Source organism: Calonectris borealis, chromosome 15, assembly GCF_964195595.1.
Source record: "Calonectris borealis chromosome 15, bCalBor7.hap1.2, whole genome shotgun sequence".
NCBI lineage: Eukaryota > Metazoa > Chordata > Aves > Procellariiformes > Procellariidae > Calonectris > Calonectris borealis.
The window spans coordinates 23,449,969-23,469,843 of NC_134326.1; the positions used below are offsets into that span (position 1 = coordinate 23,449,969).

Genomic DNA, 19,875 nt, shown 5'->3' on the forward strand with positions numbered 1-19,875 from the left:
TCCAGTGCAGGGGGCTGCTTTACTCCTCCCCCCATGCTGCGACTCACTTAAAGGTGATTTCAGCCTTCTGGGCCATGCAGGGGGACCCTGGAGTGCAAGGGAGATTGAACAAGTGATGGGCCAGGAATGTGGCAAGGAATATCTATGATCCTGGGTGGGGGCACAGATGTCCGAGTCTGCAGAGATTTTTTTTTCCCCTTTTTTCTTAAGATTCATTTATTTTTAACCTAGGACAGCTGTAGACTGTTTGCAAGCACTGCCCTGCTAGAGTTGCTTACAAGGCTTTCTTATTCAAAAGTTTATTTGAAATAATTAGCTTGTGAGGTCATTTATAAAGGAACTATCAGGTATATTCAGAAAAATTAGAAGCCCCTCTGACTCCAGGGTCAGCTCCTCTGCCTGCTGTTACCCACTGCTGTGGCTGTTCTCCAGCCTGAAGGCAAAAGCTGAAGGTTAGCATCTATCTTTACAAAACTGAGCGCTCAACAAGAAAAACCCTCTACTCCAGTAATCTAACAGAGCTTCAATCTACAGGGGTCAGTTAAGAAGCTGGTGGAGGTTGTTTTGCTGCTTTTAATGTTCATTCAGTGTAAGAAAGCATTAGTGGCTTGTTCTTCAGCAGGGGTGAGCTCTGTGCCTGCCGCTGCCTGGGTGCTGCAGGATGCCGATGAGCAAAAGGGAACAGGATTTATGGGTCTGACATCGTTGAAATCACTTTCCAGCCTGCTTTACCCACCCTTTGAGGGAACACTTTGTCTCTAGCACTGATCCTGGTGGCAGCTGCAGCCCTGTCTGGTGCCCTGTAGCAGGGGAAGGGTCACAACCGATGCCTCGAGGAGCAGGAGCGTGCAGGGGTGCCTGCTGTTAATCGTCTCAGGAAAGCAATATAAGACAGAAATGAAATAGAGCAAAAAAATAAAACATGGGAGCTGGGATGCTGAAGAGGGGGCAGGCATCTGCTGTCGTCCTCTTCTACTTGGCTGTTGTGGGGAAAGAGGGGAGGGAGTTTTGATAAGATGGCTCCAGGACCTCCCAGAGTCCAGGCTGTTTTTGCCTGTGTCTCCATCACAACCTCCACCGCCCCAGCAGTGCTTTTGTACTGCCGTGGCTCTTGGGGGCAGACCTGTGCCTCCCCCAGCCCCACGACCACACTTGGCCCTCACCTTTCTCTGCACCCAGCTTGAGGATGTCCACGCCGGAGAAGATCATCTCTTCTGGCTCTGCAGTGGTGGCAGAAGCAGCGGCGGCATCTGCAGAAGAGGGAGGGCAGGACATGGGTGCTGGACCGCTGGGTCTGCCCTATGGACCCCCCCTCTGAGGGCAGCAGGGGAGAGCCTGTGCCCACCCACTGAGCCATGCGTTTGGGGGCAGGGGGGACTAGTGGAAAACCTCGACTGCATTCCTTGGCTCTAGCTGTACCTATGCGAGGAGGGCTGTGTTTTTTAGGGTCCCCTCCAGCTGGCACCAAAGAGGGGTGAGGGATGCTCTCTACAGCTTGGGCACCCTCCTCTCCTCTCCCTGGCTGCTCTCCTCCTCCCTAATCACAAGCAAAATGGGGGGCAGTATCCATGCATACTGCTCATTCCTCTCCTCCATCCCCTCCCTGGCGACCTACCAGGGCAGTCCAGCTTTTCCCGAGTGGCAGTGCCCTCAATCCTGGTGCCATTTTTGTAGGAGCACCAGCAGTAGCCTGTGGCAGCGTGGCACTGCTTGGGCAGGTAGTCGCCGTTCTCATCGCACTGCGGGCGGAAGCGACCCGGCCGGACACCCCCAGAATTGGCCTCCGCCTGGCACTTAGTTTGCACTAGGGCAATAAAAACAAAGGGGAGACACCGTGGAGCCGCCTGGGCGCTTCTGCTGCCCGGCAGCCTTGGCGGGAGCTTTTTGTCCAGAAGCAGCTAAATTAAATATAAAAGGAGAACAAGCCCCACCCCAGTGACCCTTCTAAAGCTCTTGGGCTAGTCAAGGACAGAGGAGTTGGTGTGGTGCTCTGGCTTTTCAGACATCTGACATTCAGCCCCCGCAGGCAGTGGCAGTGGCTCTGTGATGTCCTAAAGGCCACCACCAGAGGCTCCCCATGGGACGAAGAGGTCCATGACCGGTCAGGGGACAAAGGGGTCGGTTGCCTTTGGGATGCCCCATGCTGGAACCTCTTGGGGGGTGGTTGCTCCTGAAGTGGCAGTCCCGACCCTCCCCAGCTCAGCAGCCCCCCCATCCTTGATACCTTTCTCTGCTGGTATTGCCTTATGCTCCTCCGGCTTGGAGTTCTTGGCCATTTCAAACAGCAGCCACTTGTGCATCCAGGATTCAAAGGACTGCAACAAGGGGAACCAGCATGTTAACTGGGACAGGGGGGTGCACCATGGGGGAGCCGTGCTGCAAGCTCCAGCCTGGGCCAGGGAAGGGCGTGAGCACCACCACCTCCCTTGGGGTGGAGGTAACCCAAGCCTGGCTCAAGCAGGACTTTGTTTTTCCAGGTGGGGACACCCCAGTCCCTTCCCAAAGCAGGGTGCTCCTGGAAGGGGAAGAGTAGGACAGCAGCAAGCACTGACCTTCCAGTCTGCATCAGGCATGGTGTTTTTCAGGCTCTTCAGGTTGTCCATCAGATTGTCCTTCAGCTCCGGGAACATCTTCCTGGGGTCTGCTTGCTGCAGAATGACCACCATGGTCAGACAGGGCAAAGAAAAGTGAGGTGGAGGGGTGAAGCTCTGCTTATATCAGCCAGATGGACTTTGCAGGCGGCCAGGAGCTCCCACCAGCTCCGAGTGCCCCAAGAGACCCCAGACCCAGCCAAGAGCCAGCTTGAAGCTGGAAGCAGAGGGTCGCATCGCCTCCTGCAGCGCAGGGGGCAGCTATGGGGCCAGTGGGGTAGTGGGGGACCTTACCAGCAGCAGGTGCTTCACTTGGTCCTCGGTTTTGTTGCTAGCAGGGGCCATGTCCTCAAGAAAAAAGGCCAAGGGGCAGCGTGAGCACGAGGGCTGGCAGCAAGCCCCAGGGGCAGCAGGCAGCAGCCAAGCAGCTGCCAGCGCCAAGCAGCGCCACATGGGCATCTCTTACCATGTTGCCTGCAGAGGGGGCAAGAGGCAGGACCCTCATGGCCAGGGGCGTGTTCACCATGGCCATCTTCATCTTTTTCACCGGCTTGGCACCTGCCGAGGAAGGAGCGGCGTGAGTGGCGCCGGGTTGGGTGGTCCAGGGGGACCCGTCCCCTCTCCCTGGCCACCCCCCACCATGCTGGTGCCCATGGGGCTACTGACTGGCGGGCAGCTTCCTCTGCAGCGCCTCCAGCTGCAGGCTCTGGGAGGTCCTGGTGAGCTTGCTGATCTGTCCGCTCTGCTGGTAGACAAAGTAGACGGTGACAGCCTGGCCAGCGATCAGCAGGGCCACCAGGATGGACAGCGTGGAGAGGGCGGCTTTGCGGCCCAACGCAGACCTGCAGGACATGGACAGGGAGCTCAGGCCCTGCCACCGGCTGGAGGAGACATCCTCATACCCTGCCATCACCCCCCCAAAAATGCCTCCTGCAGCCCACGTTACCCCCCCCGCCCTCCCCCTCCCCACACCACCCGAAAACACCCCCCTCCCAGGGGGTTTGCAGCCAGACAAATGCAAATTCCCCCTTCGCAGCATGCAGAAGTGAAATCTCAGCGTGAAGGTCCCTCCTTCGCACTGGGGGAACTGAAACCCACTGTGGGGCGAGAGGGGAGGCATGGGAGAGGTACCCGAGGGGCTGCGGGCAGGGCACTGCCACGGGATTTGGAGGCACAGCATCTCTCTGGGCATCGTCTTTTGCAGGATGATGAAGCCACCTGAAGCCCCACTGGTCCCAGAGGGCAGAAGACATATCCCACGGTATGCCAGACTGCACTTAATTTTTTAAATTTTGTGCAAAAAGGGAAGGTGCCGGGCACCCCAAGCACACAGGCAGCACACGGGCAGGCTGGGCAGGTGGGTGTCGCAGTGCTGCCATCGCACTCGGATGCCAAGGGAAGGCAAAGCCAAGCACCACACGGCCACCTGCCATGCTGCCAAGGCCTCCCTGGGCCAGATCCTACCCCACCAGGGTGAACGGGGCACTGGGGGGGTGCAGCGGCACCCCAGGGAGCCACCACCAGCCTCCACTGCCGACGAAGTGGGAGCACCCGTGGGTGCTGCCAGGCTGCCACTGCTGCTGCAAGCAATGTCCAGAGCTGGACTCGCTGCCTGGATATCTGCCTGGTGACTGATGATGTCAGAGCTCCCGGGCTTCTGATTGGCTGAAAGTATTTGGGGGAGGCCCCAAGGGGACTGGGAGGTGGGAACTGGTTGGGACATTGCAGGGGAGCCCACAAAGCCAGCTGGGCTCCGGGTCCACGCTGTGTCCCTGCCTGCCCCATAGCCACGCTGTTCCCCCGTCCACCCCATAGCCGAGACTTGAACCCGTCTGCCCATAGGTTTGTCATGTCCCCATCCACCCCAGAGATCCAGTGACCCCCCCAACCCCGTAGCCACTCCATGCTCCTGCCTGCCCCACAGCCATGCTCCGGCCCCTTCCACTCCGTAGCCATACCACGGCCCCTTGGCTCCACAGTGCCCCATAGCCACAGTGTGACCCCCACCTTCTGCCCCATAGTCACTCTGCGCCCCCTTGGCCCAACTGCATCCCCTTCCATGCCACGGCCACGCAATGCCCCCTCTGCCCCACATCCCCATCGTGCTCCCTTTGCCCTCCCCACAACCCCTTGACCCCACATCCCCCATCCCTGTACCCCCAGCAGCGGCACCTGTGGGCGTCCCCGACATTGAGCACACCGCTGCCACGGTCAGAGATGAGGTCCCGCTGCTCCTCGGCCATGGCTCCGCTGTCGGCACCCCGATGAGCAATGAGCTCCCCGAGTGCTGCCGCTGGAAATACCCCCCAGGCCCCCACCCTGCCCTGCCACCCCCGGGGGGGAGGGGGGAGCAAAAAAAAAAAAGCCCCATTGGCTGCCATCATCTGCATCACCTGTTGCCAGGCAGACCTCGGCTCGGCAGGTCTCCGGTCCAGAAATGATGCTGGATCCAGCCGTGAGCGCTAAGGCCACTTCGTGGGGCATCGCTTCCCACTCCACCATCACGGCCAGGTCACGACATCCAGCCTGGTGACACCCGGTGCCATGGGCTTGGGGGATCTGGTACCCCTGGGGGGTCAGGAGGTGGGATATGGGGTACAGGATGTGACAAGTGGGATGTGGAGGTGGGATGGGGGAGATGGGAGGCAATGTATGAGGAAGGAGGTGGGATGCGGGGGGTGGGATGCCATGGGGAGGGCTCGCCACACCAAAGGCTGAGCAGGACCCTCCGTGGGTGCATGCCGTCGTGGTACACCCCCCCTCGCTCACCTTTGCTGCCAAGGAAAAGCTACACTGCAGCCCAAACCCCTCCTTGAGTGTCACTTTGGACCCCCCTGGGTGGGGGTGCTTGGCCAGCACCTCTCAGGCTGAGGGGGTAATGATTAAAGGACCACCAAGTGTTTTCAAGCCCCCCCTGTCTCACAGCACCCCTGTCACCCTGCCTGCAGCAGCTTTGGAGGGCTGAACCCACTAACCCAAGAGAGGAGAAGCAGCCCTTCAAGGTGGATGACCCCCAAAGCACCAGTGGGAGTGGAGCAGGGTGGGGGGCAGCATGGGTCCCCCACCCCACAGCCCTGCTAGCGCTACAGGCTGGGAGCAGCCATCCACCCCCGTAATGCTGATTTTAGGTGATTTTATACAAGGGCCCCCGGCAGCCCAAGTGTAGCACGTCCCCAGTGCCAGCACTGCACCGTGGGGCTTGGCCTCGCAGTGCACGCTGCGACCGGCACCCAGCCGGCTCCAGCGTCAGAACCCAGCACGACTGCGGCCAGGATTCAGCCAAAAGTGAAACTCAGAGTGTGAAATTAAAAGCAATCCGCCCAGGCATCACTGGTTACCAGGCAAACCTCCCCATGTGCGGCCCAAGGGCCATAAAGTGGTAAGGCTGGGGCAAGCCCAGGCAGGCTCCTTCAGCGACTCCATCCCTCCTCCCCAGTCAGCCCCAGAGCAGCCCCCGTGCAGGGGAAGGGCTTTGGTGCTTGGAGCCTGGTCCCTGCGACCCAACTGGGAAAGCCCCAGGGCCCCCAGGGGTGCTGGGGTGCACAGACCCCTGCCCAAGGGTGTCCATCAGCCTCACCCCAGGCCACCTGCATTCCCAGCTCCTGCCCCCACCTGCATTCCTCCCCAGACGCTATTTTGAAGACAAATAACTTATCTATATCTGCTGCTTTTTAGGTAATGCTGCATTTAGAAACAATCTGAGGTGTTTAAAAAAAAGAAGGGGGGGTGGCGGGGAAGCACATAAAACCCTTCCATAAATTTTTCACCTCTCCTCTCGCTCTCAGCCCATGGCGGGCACTGGGGGGTTTAGAGGGATGCCGGTTTTTCTCGCAGCCCCAGCCCTCGCTCGGCTCCTCGCTGGGACTGCAAGCCCCCCACCCCGGGGCCACGCTCCAGGCGCATTCCGTGACCAGCCTCAGCCCTAAGGGGAACTAGGGGAAGTCTGAACAGGAACTCAGCAAGCGAAACCCCCAGCGATTTCATGGAGCTGGGCCTGACTCTGCAAACCACAAACACAGGCAATAAACTGGGGGGGGGGGGGGGCGGGGGGAGAGCCCCGCTCCAACCCACAGGCAGGCTGAGTCCCCTGAGCCCCCAGCCCAGCTGGGGACTGTCAGCACCAAATCAGCCCTTGCTCTGCACACAGACATTTCCATTAACTTCTTCAGTGCTTTTCCCCCCCCAATACACCTTTCTGCACAGGGCTGTGGCACCTAAAGTGTTTTAAGTCTGTAAATTGATTTTCCTAGGAAGATGCAGACCTCTTTAAAGAGCAGCTTTCAGCCTGCCTTATCCCCCTCCCTTTCTTCCATAGCCTGAGGCTGGCACCCTGACCCAGCACAGGCTCATCACCACCCTGTCACCCCCGAGGCTTCGTATTTGCATGCATTTTGTGCTGCCCATGAAAAACTTGACAAGCACCATTACAGGAGGCTGGGGAACCAGCTGTCTTTTGGGGGAAAAGAGGCCATCTGGAGCAGGGAGCAGTCTCAGGACTCGGCTCAGATTGCCCATTCCCCAGGGCCTCGACCCAAGCCAGCAGAGCAATTATTTCAGGCAGGGAGGCAGAAATAACCTCATGGGCATTCACATGAAGCCACTCATTACCAGCCAAGCCTCCATCTCACAGCCCTCAGACCCCTGCACAGACTGACATTTGGTGAACAAACCCACATTTCTCACTGCCCGTGAGACAACACCCTCAGCAGCACAGGATCGGCCCCAGGCAAACCCGAGGGGAAAGGCTGAGCCACAGGGCTCACCAGCGAGCACAGACCCGTCCCCCAGGGACTTTGTGGGCTGGGGATGCACTGCAGCCCCTGAGCAGCCCCGTGCCCTCAGCAGGATGAGCATCCCTGCTGGGAGGCACAGGGTGGCAGTCACACATCCCCCACCTACGCAGCCGGAACCAGGGAGCCATCACCCAGCTACAGGTGATGCAGTTCCTCCCCAGATCACACAAGACAAGCCAGCTGGGTAGGGGCAGGAACAGGCAGGAGCCATGAAACCCATCCACACCACTCAGCCAGGAGAGTCTTTCCCTCCAGACAGCCCCAGGCCACGCGCCGGGCAGCCCGCTCTGCACAGGGACCTGCCTGGCTCTCTGGTCTCTCTTCCTCATTCACCGTTTCTCCCCTGGGGGGTTTCACACCGACAAGGGAAGTTGTTTCGAAGACGTCAGATTGGCTAAGAAATAAAAGCAATTTTTGCCATTAATTGTGCAGTGAGCCCAGGGAACACCCTGCCCACAGCACAGCACGGTGAGAGCAGCAAGCGGCAGGGGCTGGACTTACAGCAGCTTAGCCCGGACAGCCCTCCGCACCCAAGAGAGCTCCTGCTCCCAAAGATTAAGAGCTAATAAAACAAATCCACCTTCCTGCATTGGGCAAAGCTCCTGCCACCTGTGCAAGCCACAGAAAACCTCCCCGGGGGAGGATATGCCAAGCACAGCAGTAGGTCTCAGGTTAGACACAAAGGTCTCAGCTGGTGCTTCAGCAACCTGCTCTCCAGAGACAAGCAAGGCCAATGCCACCGCAAAGCTCAGTGCCACCAGGTGCCAGCCTGGTCCATGCTGCCCAGAGGTTGGCCTGACCCTGCTACATCGGGGGAACCCACCAGTCAGACTAAAAGCCACTTCCCTTCTCGTACCCTTAGAGCAGTATTGAGCAGACACGTTCCCATTTCCACATCTGCCCTTAAAAACAGCAGGGCTAAACTAGCCTGCGCCAGGGTGGCTGTGCTCTGCCTTGGTGGGCAGCAGAAGGGAGATGGAACGGATCAGAAAACACCACAAACTGCACCCAAAGAGACAAGAGTGGTCTGTTAAATTTGTAGCATGCAAAGGTCCTTCCTTGGATTTTATATTCCTGTAGAGCTTTCCCCAAACGTACCCTGTGAAGTAGCCACATTAACGTCACCTGGGACAGAGTAACACCTACCAGAACAGCAACAGGTTTCACTGTATATAAGTATGTAAAAAAAATATTGACTAAAGCTGTTAGTAACACACCACACCTTTGCCTCCCGCTCCCCTGCGTGCCTCTGCCCTGTTCCCTCCTCAGTTCAGCTCCCCATTGGCTGAGCCACTGCTGGTTTCATGTTTTCAGCACCTTCTCCACACAGAGTTCAAAGAACACAAGTACAGGAAAATGGTGATTTAAACTGCAAATAGTGCACTTTTAAGACAGTAAGGGAAGTTTATTCTAAAGTTTTCCATGGCCACACATGGAATTACAAATAAAACACTATGGCTGCGCCAAGACACATGCTGGCTTAGGAATATCTGTCCAGGCAGAGATTTTTTTCCACAGAAAAGGGAAGTCATGTATTAAGCAACAGTTTGCAGAACACCCAGCAGCAGTTAGCTTGCTTACAAGCCCAGCTTTCTTCTCCACAGCAAGGACACCTCCAAGAGATCATGACTCATTTTGAAACCACAAGCATCTAAGTAGCTCTCACTATGAAGATCGAGATGCACCATGGCTTCAGATCAGACAGCCTGGTTTCCTCTGCTGTGAAACTCGTCCCCTTTCACCACCCAAGAGCCAGCGCTCAACAACTGAAGACCAAGTCTGACAGGAGCAACATGCCCTGGATCCAGGCTGAGCAACTGCTCAAAGACTGCTTTGGGAGCGGAGCGTGTCCAACACCGTTAATCAAAGCATCCTTTCCCACGAGAAGAGGGAGGCTCAGGAGTGGACAGATGAAGGAATCTCCCCATGAAGTGTTTTAAGATGCAAAGGTGTGGGAAAGAGCCCATGTGAAAGCGGTGAGGCTCTCAAGCCTCATGATCTCGAGACAGACCTTGTCCAAGAGCCCAGGTCACCAGAACACCACCTTCCAGCTTCATTTTATAGGTCACACATCATCATGTACAAGACTATTCATATTGGCCGTATAACTGTGCTAATAAGGTTTTTTTAACCAATTCTGATAGACAACCATCACTTAAAGATGACCGCACGTATTCCTGGACAAATGTTTTACCAGCTCCAGATGAGCTCCCTTGCTCGTTGCCAGGAGTCCCACTGAACAGTACGCGACTGCAACAGAACAGGCAAAGCATGACGCATTGTAGCTGCCTCTACAATGAGCCCCTACCAACCGCACGCCGCATTGCCAGGGAGATCACAGGGCAGCACAACACTGACCCACATCAAAACAGGCACTACACTGTATGAGGGCTAAAGTCACCATTTCACAGGAGGGATTTTGGCAATTTCATCTCTCTCGAGCTGTAGAAGCCACAGCTATTTTAACCACAAGCATAAAGAACCTTGACACCACGAGCATACAGAACCCACCTATCTTAAACTATACTTCTCAAGTATTGTATGCCCACAAATCTTCTCTTGGTCTAAAGTCCTGCTCCAGCCGAGGAAGTGACAGAAACAGGAGCAATGGAGAGAGAGGAAGAGAACATTGGCAAAGGTGCAAATGGGCGTTTCTTCCAGGTGATGGCAGCATGTTCCATGGAGGGCAAACATCAGTGCAGGAAGCAGGGCATGACAGAGTCACTTTTCTTAAAATACCTCTGGAAGTATAAATATATAAACAGAGCAGCTGAGGGAGCTGTAATTGCAGTGCTTCTAGAAACTTTTCCTGTATATATTCAAAAGCACCTCTGGTGCAGCAGTGCTAACAACAACCCCAACCCAAACCAGAAGCCCAGCTTCAGAGGATAAGCATTCGTGGATGTAATTAAACTGAAGCCACTCAGCTTCGGAGCATACCTCAGTAAGAAAACACACAGTTGAGAAGAAGTTTAAAAGAGAGCTTTAATGAAAGATGCAGCATTGTTTACAGGCGACGTCCACGGCGACCACCCTTTCTGCGAGTGCTGTCAGAGGGGATGGGGGTGACATCCTCTGCGGGGACAAGAAAACCGAAACCACGCTGTTACCTTCCAGAAGTACCCCAAGAAACCAACCGGGCACAGCCACTCAACCCCAGCAGTCACCCTGACATCCCACAGCTGCACCTCGGCAGTCAGCCACTGCAGGAGCCACACACAGGCAGAACCAACGCTCCATGGGAGTTAAGATATTTGCAAACTTGCCAAGGGCTGCGTACCCAGGGCTTTTAATGCTTAGGAAGCAAAAATCCCCATCTCCCATCCCATTTAAACCAAGTAGCCACAGGGTTTCCAAAGAAACGGAGGGTACACGATGTAACTTTCAGAGCAGCCAACACCACTGCTTCTTGTGACTCCCCTACAAAGTTTGGGACTCTCCCTCAAACATGGAGGAACTCCTCTATTACTGAGTCAGTCTTAAACCGAGACCAACACAGTACTTCTAGGTAACTGAACAGCTCTGGCACAAACCCTGTTACATCAGAGGGGCATCAGCATCCTGATGTACAGCTGGGGTTTATCGTGCAGACAGAAACTTGGTTTCTGAAGTCTGCTCACGCCACCTCCGGGTGGATCTTCAATTTAAGAATCTGTTTAAATTAAATCATACCTACAGGGGCATCTGACAGAGGCCAAGCAGAACATCCCAAAGTCAAACCATCATACCAAGCAGCATATATGGCCTGTTGAGCTCCTTTTACTAAATAATCCCTCAAAACTGATTTTTTGAGGTAGCAAGGCCCTGCACTGATATACAATGACACACGCGTCTAGCTATCGCTTTCTCCATCACTCACCAATGCGGCCGATCTTCATTCCAGATCGGGCCAGAGCTCTCAGGGCTGACTGGGCACCAGGTCCAGGAGTCTTGGTCCTGGAGGAGAGAACCAGAACCCATAACCCCTTAAATTATTCAGAAGTTGAACACAGTTCACAAATAACTGACAATGTTAAAATCAGTTTCCCCACTCCAAAACATCCAGATACCAGAACTCACCTTCCTCCTGTCCCTAGACCCAAACCATTCACACACTATCAGCCACCAAACACACACTTCACTGTCATTCCAAGGTAACACATCTCCAAGTTGACAGCACCTCCCCATCCACTACCGGATAAATAAGAGCACATCCTAGCTCCAGTCAGCTGAAGACGCCCATTCAGAACGGGTTCCAGATGCTCAGCGAGAGATGACCACGTCAGCCAGTCACCATACAATGTGACAGACACCCTTCGGGTCAAGTTTAAAGTCAAATTCCCGGGGTGCATCTACCTTCCCAACCCAGGCAGTGCAAAGAAGGGATGTGGTGCAATCTGGCATGCTTCTAAGACTGGACACATCCGCTAGGAATGCCAGGGCCCAGGCCCTCCAACGTACCTATTTCCACCGGTAGCACGCAGCTTGATGTGCAGGGCAGTGATGCCCAGTTCCTTGCACCTCTGGGCAACATCTTGGGCTGCCAGCATAGCCGCATAGGGAGAAGACTCATCTCTGTCCGCCTTCACCTTCATGCCACCAGTCACACGGCAGATGGTTTCCCTACCAAAGGGAAAGAAGACATTCAGAAAAAAAGCCCTTCCTCTTTCTTCCCCACAAACCAGCTTCTGGGTACAGCAGAAGCTGTTATTTTGAGCGTTACTGGATCAGTAAGCTGCCATCCAGTACCTTGAGCACAATATTCATCACAGAGGAGCACACCAAGCCATCTGGTCTAGGTTCACGTACACACACCATCATATTTTACAGCTCAGCAGAAGCTCAAGGATTTCAGTGGAGCCTCCTGCCAAATCTAATTTCTGTTTTCAAAACAGAAGGAGCCAGGTACTGCAGGGAGGTGACCAGCGTTCAATACTCACTTGCCAGAGAGATCAGTCACATGGACAAAAGTGTCATTGAAGGAAGCAAAGATATGGCAGACGCCGAACACGTTTTCTCCTTCAGCAACCTGAGGTCCCAAGCTGATGACCTGTTCTTCCTTCTTCTCCTTGCCCTTACGAGGTGCCATTTCTGAACAACAACAAAAAAGAAGTAAGAGTGATGGTAGATTTCTCAGCATTCTCTTACAGGATTTTATGAAATTCCCTGCTACTGCAACTTTTTACCAAGCACGATAAATGAGTTACCATTGGCAAAACGCAGGTAGTAATTTTGGGGTATAAGTGCGGTTCTTATAAAACCCAGGATTTCAAGCTTTGCTGTATGCTGGCATACAGATCACCACCCACAACTGCACTTCACGGCAGGAGCTACTTAAGCTGTACTTCATGGCACCACCATGGTCCCCAGGCACCACTGCAGCAGAGCACGAGGAAGCCCCTTTCCTTGATAACCAGCAATGCTGAGAGCTTCCCCTTGCTCATTTATATGACTTTATGGAAAGAAAATACCTAACCAAAAAATTATTAAAGACCCAGGTGCTGCCACAAAGCTCGGACTCTGCAGACCTTTCAAGTACTAGCTTGGGTTCTTCCATGTTATTGGTCCCCTAACCACATCCTTGGGACTAGTCCGGGTAAGTTTTCTGCCTCTGAAGTCTACACCCAGCTATAGAAGACGGCAGACGCAGCACTCACCAGTGCTTGGTTAGGTGGCTGGGGATCCCGCGCATCTGCTCCTGAGCACAGGAGGATGGTTCCCTATTGCCCTCTCCTGCCAAATACCTGCTACAACTGGCGCCTTGCACAAGAGAAAAGTCTAACAACTTCATTAAGGAAATCAACCCAAGCACGACCTACTTTCACCCACGGGCCGTAGCCCGATGGTCGCCTCTCCACAGACAGTAGCGCTGAGCACCGACTGTCAAATTAAGGCCTACACGGCCGCTCTGACAGAGCCCGTCCCCTTCCTGACGCAGCCAGCCAAAGCCTCCATGGACATCACCGTCCCCAGCCGGGGTCCACAAAGCCCACCGATGCCAACACGACAGAGAGAGCAAACTCCGAGCCGCGGGCGCTGTGACGCCGACATTAACCTTAAAACAATGTACCCGCCGCTCGCCTGAAACCGCACTGGACCCAGCCGCCCGCTCAGGGACCAGCGGGTGGGAGGAGGCTCACACCGCCGGGCTCAGGGGTGGGCCAGCCCGCAGCCTCGGCCGAGCACAGAGCCGCGGCCCTGCCGCGCGGCCCAGCCTCCCCACTCCGCCACCCCGCCAGGCCCGGCCGCCTCCTACCCCCGTCGGGAGCGCCGGCCCTCCACCGGGCGCCCAGCTACACCAGCCGCCGGCTCGCCCGCGGCCTGGCGCCCCGCTCCGCCGGCCGCGCCTCCGCCGCACCGAGCGCGCTGCCCCGCAGAGCCCCGGGCCCGAGGAGGCGGGCGGCGGGCGGGGATGCCGCGGCGAGGCGCGCGCGGGCGGATGGCGGCGGATGCCCCTCACCCACCTGCGCGTCTCCGCTGGCGGCCGCCGCTGGAAAGGAAGCGGCAGGGGTCAGGGGGCGGAGGTCACCGCCGCTCACCCGGAAGTGATGGCGGGAGGCGGCCGAGTGTCGCAGGGGAAGCGGCGTTTCCCCGATCTCAGGCACAGGACTCCTCGATCCCGATCCCGATCCCGCCGCGCCGGCCGCCGCCGTGAAACCGTGAACAGCGCTCCCGAGGGCAAGCCGGGCCGACCTCCCCAAGATGGCGCGGCTCCCTCTCCGGGTCCCTTCCCAAGATGGCGGCGACATCCGCCCCGTGGTCCCACCCCAAGATGGCGGCGGCCGCGTGCCGACCATCCCTCCCCAAGATGGCGGCGGGTCCGGGTGCGCGGATGTGTCTGTGCTCCTGGCAGGCCGTTGCCCCTAGCTCTGCCGTTGGGCAGCTGAGCACGGCGAGGTGTTGTGGCGGTCCAGGCAGCTGCTTGTCCCTGCCCCGAGCTCAGGCGGGAGCCCTGACTGCGAGGAGGTGTTTGGGAATTTACCTGTAAGGGGATGTACATAGTGGTTTTACTGTGTGGAAGTCTGGTGTATTTTCTCTTAAGGAGCTAAGGGGAGAGATTTTAATACACGTAAGTCTCTGTTGGGAGGTCAGGTGGCTGATGTGAGTGGCGCAGACTTTGCAGTTGTGAGCGATGGTGCAGGGACTACCTCCTAGAGCAATTAGCGGGGGAGATTTGTTCCACCTCTACAGCAAACAAAATGCAAATTTGTAAAGTTTTACATTAAGGTGGTCCAGCAAGCAAATATTTTCTGGTTCCAACTGATTTAAATAGGGCTTAGGAGAGTAAAGATGGGAAACATCAAAGACCTTTGGAAAAAAGGCAGATCGAACCTGGCTTTACAGCGCTTGCGATACGCTTCCTGGGCCTGGCCGTGCCCTGCTTCCAGATGCCTCCCCCGCGGCACTGGGCTGCCTCCGGCGCTTCGCCCTCCGGGAAGCAGAGAGCTCAGAGCCACGTGGGACTGGGTCACAGGTGGCAGAGCGGGAGCCCACCCGTGAGTGCTTAGGTGGGGAATGGTGTTCAGATCTGCACACAAGAGCTGCGTTCAGAGCTGATCCGACCGGAGGAATCACAGAATCATAGAATCATACAGGTTGGAAAAGACCTCTAAGATCATCGTGTCCAAACGTCAACCCAACACACCATGCCCACTAAACCATGTCCCTAAGGGCCTCATCTACACGTCTTTTAAATACCTCCAGGGATGGGGACTCCACCACTTCCCTGGGCAGCCCGTTCCAAGGCCTGACCACTCTTTCAGTAAAGAAATTTCTCCTAATGTTCAATCTAAACCTCCCTTGGTGCAACTTGAGGCCATTTCCTCTCGTCCTATCGCTAGTTACTTGGCAGAAGAGACCAACCCCCACCTCACTACAACCTCCTTTCAGATAGTTGTAGAGCGCGATGAGGTCTCCCCTCAGCCTCCTCTTCTCCAGGCTGAACACCCCCAGTTCCCTCAGCCGCTCCCCATCAGACTTGTGCTCCAGGCCCTTCACCAGCTTCGTTGCCCTCCTCTGGACACGCTCCAGCACCTCCATGTCCTTCTTGTAGTGAGGGGCCCAAAACTGAACACAGTATTCGAGGTGCGGCCTCACCAGTGCCCAGTACAGGGGCATGATCACCTCCCTGCTCCTGCTGGCCACACCATTTCTGATACAGGCCAGGATGCCGTTGGCCTTCTTAGCCACCTGGGCACACTGCCGGCTCGTGTTCAGCAGCTGTCAACCAGCACCCCCAGGTCCTTTTCCTCTGGGCAGCTTTCCAGCCACTCTTCCCCAAGCCTGTAGCGTTGCCTGGGGTTGTTGTGGCCGAAGTGCAGGACCCGGCACTTGGCCTTGTTGAACCTCATACATTGGCCTCAGCCCATCGATCCAGCCTGTCCAGGTCCCTCTGCAGAGCCTTCCCACCCTCCAGCAGATCAACACTCCCGCCCAGCTTGGTGTCATCTGCAAACTGACTGAGGGAGCACTTGATCCCCTCGTCCAGATCGTTGATAAAGATATTGAACAGGACCGGCCCCAGTACTGAGCCCTGGGGAACACCGCTGGTGACCGGCCGCCAACTGGATTTAACTCCGTTGACCACAACTCTCTGGGCTCAGCCGTCCAGCCAGTTTTTTACCCAGCGAAGAGTTTTTTACCCAGGAAGAGTTTTTTACCCAGGAGAAGAGTTTTTTACCCAGCGAAGAGTTTTTTACCCAGGAGAAGCAGATGGCTGCAGATGTACGAGGGAGGCTCCTTATAATGGCCTGCTAGCAGGATTACACAGTCCAAAGGCTTGAAAACACATCATCAGGGAGGGTCCAGCACCTCTGCTCGACTGACAGTGTTTGCTGCTTGCCCATGGGAAACTTCTGACCCCCTTCTTGCACCCATCAGCTCCACGGCTCTGGGGTGCTGCATGTTTTTAGGGGAGCGTCCACATGCCCAGCAAGACTGACGTCTTTTGGGGTACCTTTTCCCTTCTCTGGCCAAGCATCCCAGGTCCCTCCAGGCTGCAAACCTCTCAGCTGCCACCAGGGAGAAGAGGTTTGGTCTGTAAGGCTCCCTGCTCCCCTGCACCCCCCTGTGCTGGGCTTCTTTCCCAGGAAAGCTCTCTGTGCTCATGAGTGACGCCGTAACGCCCGCCTTGGCCCCATGGGCCACCCTTGCCCACTCCTCTCTTCATTAGCAGTTTGCCGCTGCATCAGGGATCTTCCTGTTTAAATATTGAAGGAGAGGCTTTTAAGATATACATCGGTGGGACTGCTGTAATTCCAGCCGCGGGCTCCAGTGATACCGGCCGTGGCCTGATTTGAAGGAAGGGGCTAGCAGCAGGTGAGCGCTGCAGAGATCAGCCTGTGTCAGACCATGTGTGCCCTGGTGGCTGCAGCTGACCCGTCTGAGAAGGAGCCATGGGGACAGTGAAGGGTGCACAGGGAGCTGGAGCCAGGCGGGGTGGGTTTCTCCCCAAGCAGCCACGCATGCAGGGTAGGCTGTGATGATCCTCTGCGAGGCTCACACCAGCCTACAGATGTTCCACTGGAACAGATGCAAGCCAGAGGCAAGGAAACGGGCAAGCCTCCACTTACGGGGGAACAGGCTGAAATAACCAGATGAGTTTCTAAAAAAAACCAACCCAGCGGTTCAAAATCCAATGCTGCCCTCAGCCCCAAAGCAGCTGGGAGGCAGGCTGCTCCCAGTCCCTCCAGGATCTGTGCGGGATAAGGCTTTCTCCACTCTTCGGGACAAATTCTTTCCTTTCTCTTTGCCTTGCACCAGTCCTGGCATGTCTGCAAGGGAACTGCCTGCTCTGCAAAATGTTCCTGGGGCTTGAATGCCAGCCCCCACCAGGCTGGCCTAGCTGCTGAGGGCAGTGCTGAGGACCTTCCCAGGCTGGGATGAGTGAGAAGGGAGGCACCCGGCAGGGACTGCAAGGACTCCAGCCTGGCCAGGAAGGATGCACCAGGAAGGTGGGGTCAGTGCCAGAGATGCTGTGTATTTGCTTTGAGAAATCCCCCAGATTTAGTTCCTTAATGGGTAATTAACATTCCAGCTGCTCCTTGGTAATAGCCTCTCCAGCCCATGGGAAACCCACAAACACAGTGACGCTGCAGGCGGATTTCATAACTCAGCTGGTGACTAAACAAAAAGGGAGCCGGAGAGCCAGAGTGGAAACACTGCTTTCAACCTTCTCTCCTGCCCGGGCTTTGGCGCTGATGTAAACCTGTCCTGGCTGAGAGAGGTCAGTGGGAAGCGACTGGCCTGACCTGCAAAGGCCCCGGCTCCGGGCTTCCCGCAAGCAGGAATTTTCGGTGCTCAGATGTCACTGTTTCCGTGACTGCGTCTCGTTCCCACGAGCCACCGGTCTGGTGGCCTTACTGGTGGCCTTGAAACAGAGACTGGAGCTAGAAGAGGCCAAAACTCTCCCTGGAGGCTCAACCCTTGCCGTCTGCCTGGTATGGAGCAGGGTCTGTGGTCGGGGCTCTCACAGGGCTGGTGGGCAACAGCTCCCGGTCCCTCAAAATGGTATCTTTCCTCTAATAGTCCTGGCAAAGAGAAATTCAGGACCCTGAATGCAGCCATGCACAGGTAAAAAAAAAAAAAAAAAAAAAGCAAGCTTTTCCATTTGCTTTTAAGGCCATTTTTAGTTTCAGAAAGGCAGTTTATGCATGCATACATGCAAAATGATGTGTCAGAAACAGGCGTAAGAAGATTAAAAAAGAAATCTCCAACGCTGAAGTTAAAGCACTTAAGGAATTGGCAGAGACTTCAAGAGCCGGTTTCTGGTCCTAATGAAGTCGGTGGAAGTGCTGCCATGGACTTCAAGGGGACGATAATGTGGCTGTAACTCAGTAGGGAGCTGAAGGTGTTGATTAATAAATTGGAGACAACGTGGAGGAAAGCCGCTGAACTTCTTTCCAACAGATGTGCTGAAGAAGAGCCTGTTAAAGTGTGCAGGAAAGGAACTGGTTTCCTTTGTGTTTGCAAACAGAGGATGGGGGGAAAAAAGCTACCTGATACTCATGTAAAATAGTAGAGCTGGTATTAATAAATACCAATGCCTTTCTGAGCAGCCTTCTGTTTCCAGCGAGTAGGTCATTCTTTTTAAAAAAATGTATTAGCAAATGCCAGACCAAGCATTCAACAAATTCCTTTTCCTCAGAAGTAATTATTCAGTGGAAAACTTTACCGCTGGAGATTGTGGATTCTGCAGATTGTCCTCAGAGTTCGGTGCGTGCCTTTGATTACTCATTGCTGGCTTTTTGCTCAATGATTTGTGCATGAATCTCCTCTGCTAAAACTCTGGCAGAGGTTAGCACAGCCTCAGAAAGCTGTTCCCGGTGGAGATACATTTTCAGGCTGAGTTTGCAAATCATTTAAGGCTGAAAAAAAATCCCTTTAATACCCTTTACAGCAGTTCGCCGTTAAAAAACTTCCTGTTTGTCCCTTTTTGTTTTCTGAGCTTTCAAGTAACTTTGGCGTAGGCAAGATATTCAGAGATCTTCAGAGAAAAGGCTTGTGAGGATAAGCAGTCTTTGACTTCAATGAATGCTTCAGAGCACATTAGAAAATTTGCAGCCATAATTGTCTGCAATTCTTTGTGTCTCCTTCCCTACGATTTCCCTTTCTTCTTTTCGTTTGTTTATCTGCCTGTTTCATTTGATTGAAATTGCTTCCTCGCCTCCCGTTAAGTCGGAAGCTCTCCCAGAGCTGCCAAAGCCAAACCCAACAGACCTTCTGCCGCATCTCGTCCCCATGGGCTGGACACGAAACTTGTCCCCATGGGCTGGACACGACGAAACCTGGTGGGGTCTTCTTCACGCACTGCGTCCCTTCTCACACACGCAGGGAGATGGACCCGGGTGGCTCTTGGCTGGCGATTAACGTGGGGTCCCTTCCCCTGGACCGGAGCGTGTCTCTGAATGCCAGCAGAGCTCCCGGCAGCCACCATGGTGAGGGCAGGAGCAGGAGTGGAGTGGCTGAGCCGTGTTAAGCTCGGTTTTCCCCTCTCTGAGGAATGAAGGGAATTTTGTGTGTGTGCTCACAGGTCCAGGGGCAGCCAGCCTGTGACTAGATGTGTGCCTTGCACTTGTCTTGGAGTCGGGATGGAAAAGCTGACATGATGTTATGAACCGGTGCTCTGAAATCACGCCTGGGTTCTGTGGCTGGGGTGGAGGTTAGGGATAACCCCAGGCTTAACTGGCTTCAAAAATCTGACATGAAGGTCACACACACACTGGGGGAAAGATAAAAGGACTCTGTGTAGGAGACATCAGCCTGGCAGCCCAGTTACACCAAAGGCGCTGCCTGGGCCTTACAATTCGGGACAGCTTGTGGTGCTTGCTCTGGGGAACAGTGGTGACAGCAAGGACCCGCCAGGAGCATCGCTGGGTAGATCACCACGTGCGCCCCAGCCCCCGGGGGATCGAAGGAGTCCTCCATCGGGAGATTATTGCACGGCTCATGGTCATCCCCCGTGCCCCGACACGACAGGGACCGGAGGCGGCTCTCATCTCACGGCTGAGGAG

The 19,875-nt window shown here is 55.4% G+C and overlaps 2 protein-coding genes across 5 annotated transcripts in view; both read right to left on the reverse strand.

The window, feature by feature from the left end:
- Positions 1-283: 283 nt before the first annotated feature.
- CD74 (CD74 molecule) lies at positions 284-4,901 on the reverse strand. 3 transcript variants are annotated; one of them, XM_075164776.1, is made up of 9 exons: positions 4,764-4,901; positions 3,258-3,433; positions 3,058-3,149; positions 2,886-2,939; positions 2,553-2,648; positions 2,225-2,315; positions 1,616-1,804; positions 1,164-1,250; positions 284-980 (listed from the first exon to the last, which is right to left on the reverse strand). In XM_075164776.1, exons 1-9 carry the CDS (start codon positions 4,832-4,834, stop codon positions 973-975), a joined length of 864 nt encoding a protein of 287 aa, XP_075020877.1. In that variant the 5' UTR covers positions 4,835-4,901; the 3' UTR covers positions 284-972. The 3 variants fall into 3 exon arrangements, with proteins under 3 accessions (XP_075020877.1, XP_075020878.1, XP_075020879.1); XM_075164777.1 differs by lacking the exon at positions 2,886-2,939; XM_075164778.1 differs by lacking the exon at positions 1,616-1,804.
- A 5,443-nt stretch (positions 4,902-10,344) lies between these two features.
- The window catches only part of RPS14 (ribosomal protein S14), a 37,186-nt gene continuing 27,655 nt past the window's right edge, over positions 10,345-19,875 (reverse strand). Inside the window, exons 1-5 of one of the 2 annotated variants that reach the window (XM_075164779.1) lie at positions 13,828-14,107; positions 12,304-12,454; positions 11,825-11,986; positions 11,244-11,320; positions 10,345-10,459 (exon numbers count right to left, since the gene is read on the reverse strand). In XM_075164779.1, coding sequence (XP_075020880.1) covers positions 10,392-10,459; positions 11,244-11,320; positions 11,825-11,986; positions 12,304-12,452 — 456 coding nt within the window. In that variant the 5' untranslated portion in view covers positions 12,453-12,454; positions 13,828-14,107 and the 3' untranslated portion in view covers positions 10,345-10,391. Of the gene's footprint in view, positions 10,460-11,243; positions 11,321-11,824; positions 11,987-12,303; positions 12,455-13,827; positions 14,108-19,875 lie in introns of those variants that run through there. The other variant, XM_075164780.1, reaches the window with a different exon arrangement.

Bases quoted from the DNA above. Each gene is read 5' to 3' on its own strand.
- CD74 (XM_075164776.1), bottom strand. From the start codon at position 4,834: ATGGCCGAGGAGCAGCGGGACCTCATCTCTGACCGTGGCAGCGGTGTG. The intron at 2,649-2,885 runs GTAAGGTCCCCC...GTCATTCTGCAG, and splicing joins AAGTGAAGCACCTGCTGCTG to CAAGCAGACCCCAGGAAGAT. The intron at 1,805-2,224 runs GTATCAAGGATG...TTATTGCCCTAG, and splicing joins GGCAATACCAGCAGAGAAAG to TGCAAACTAAGTGCCAGGCG.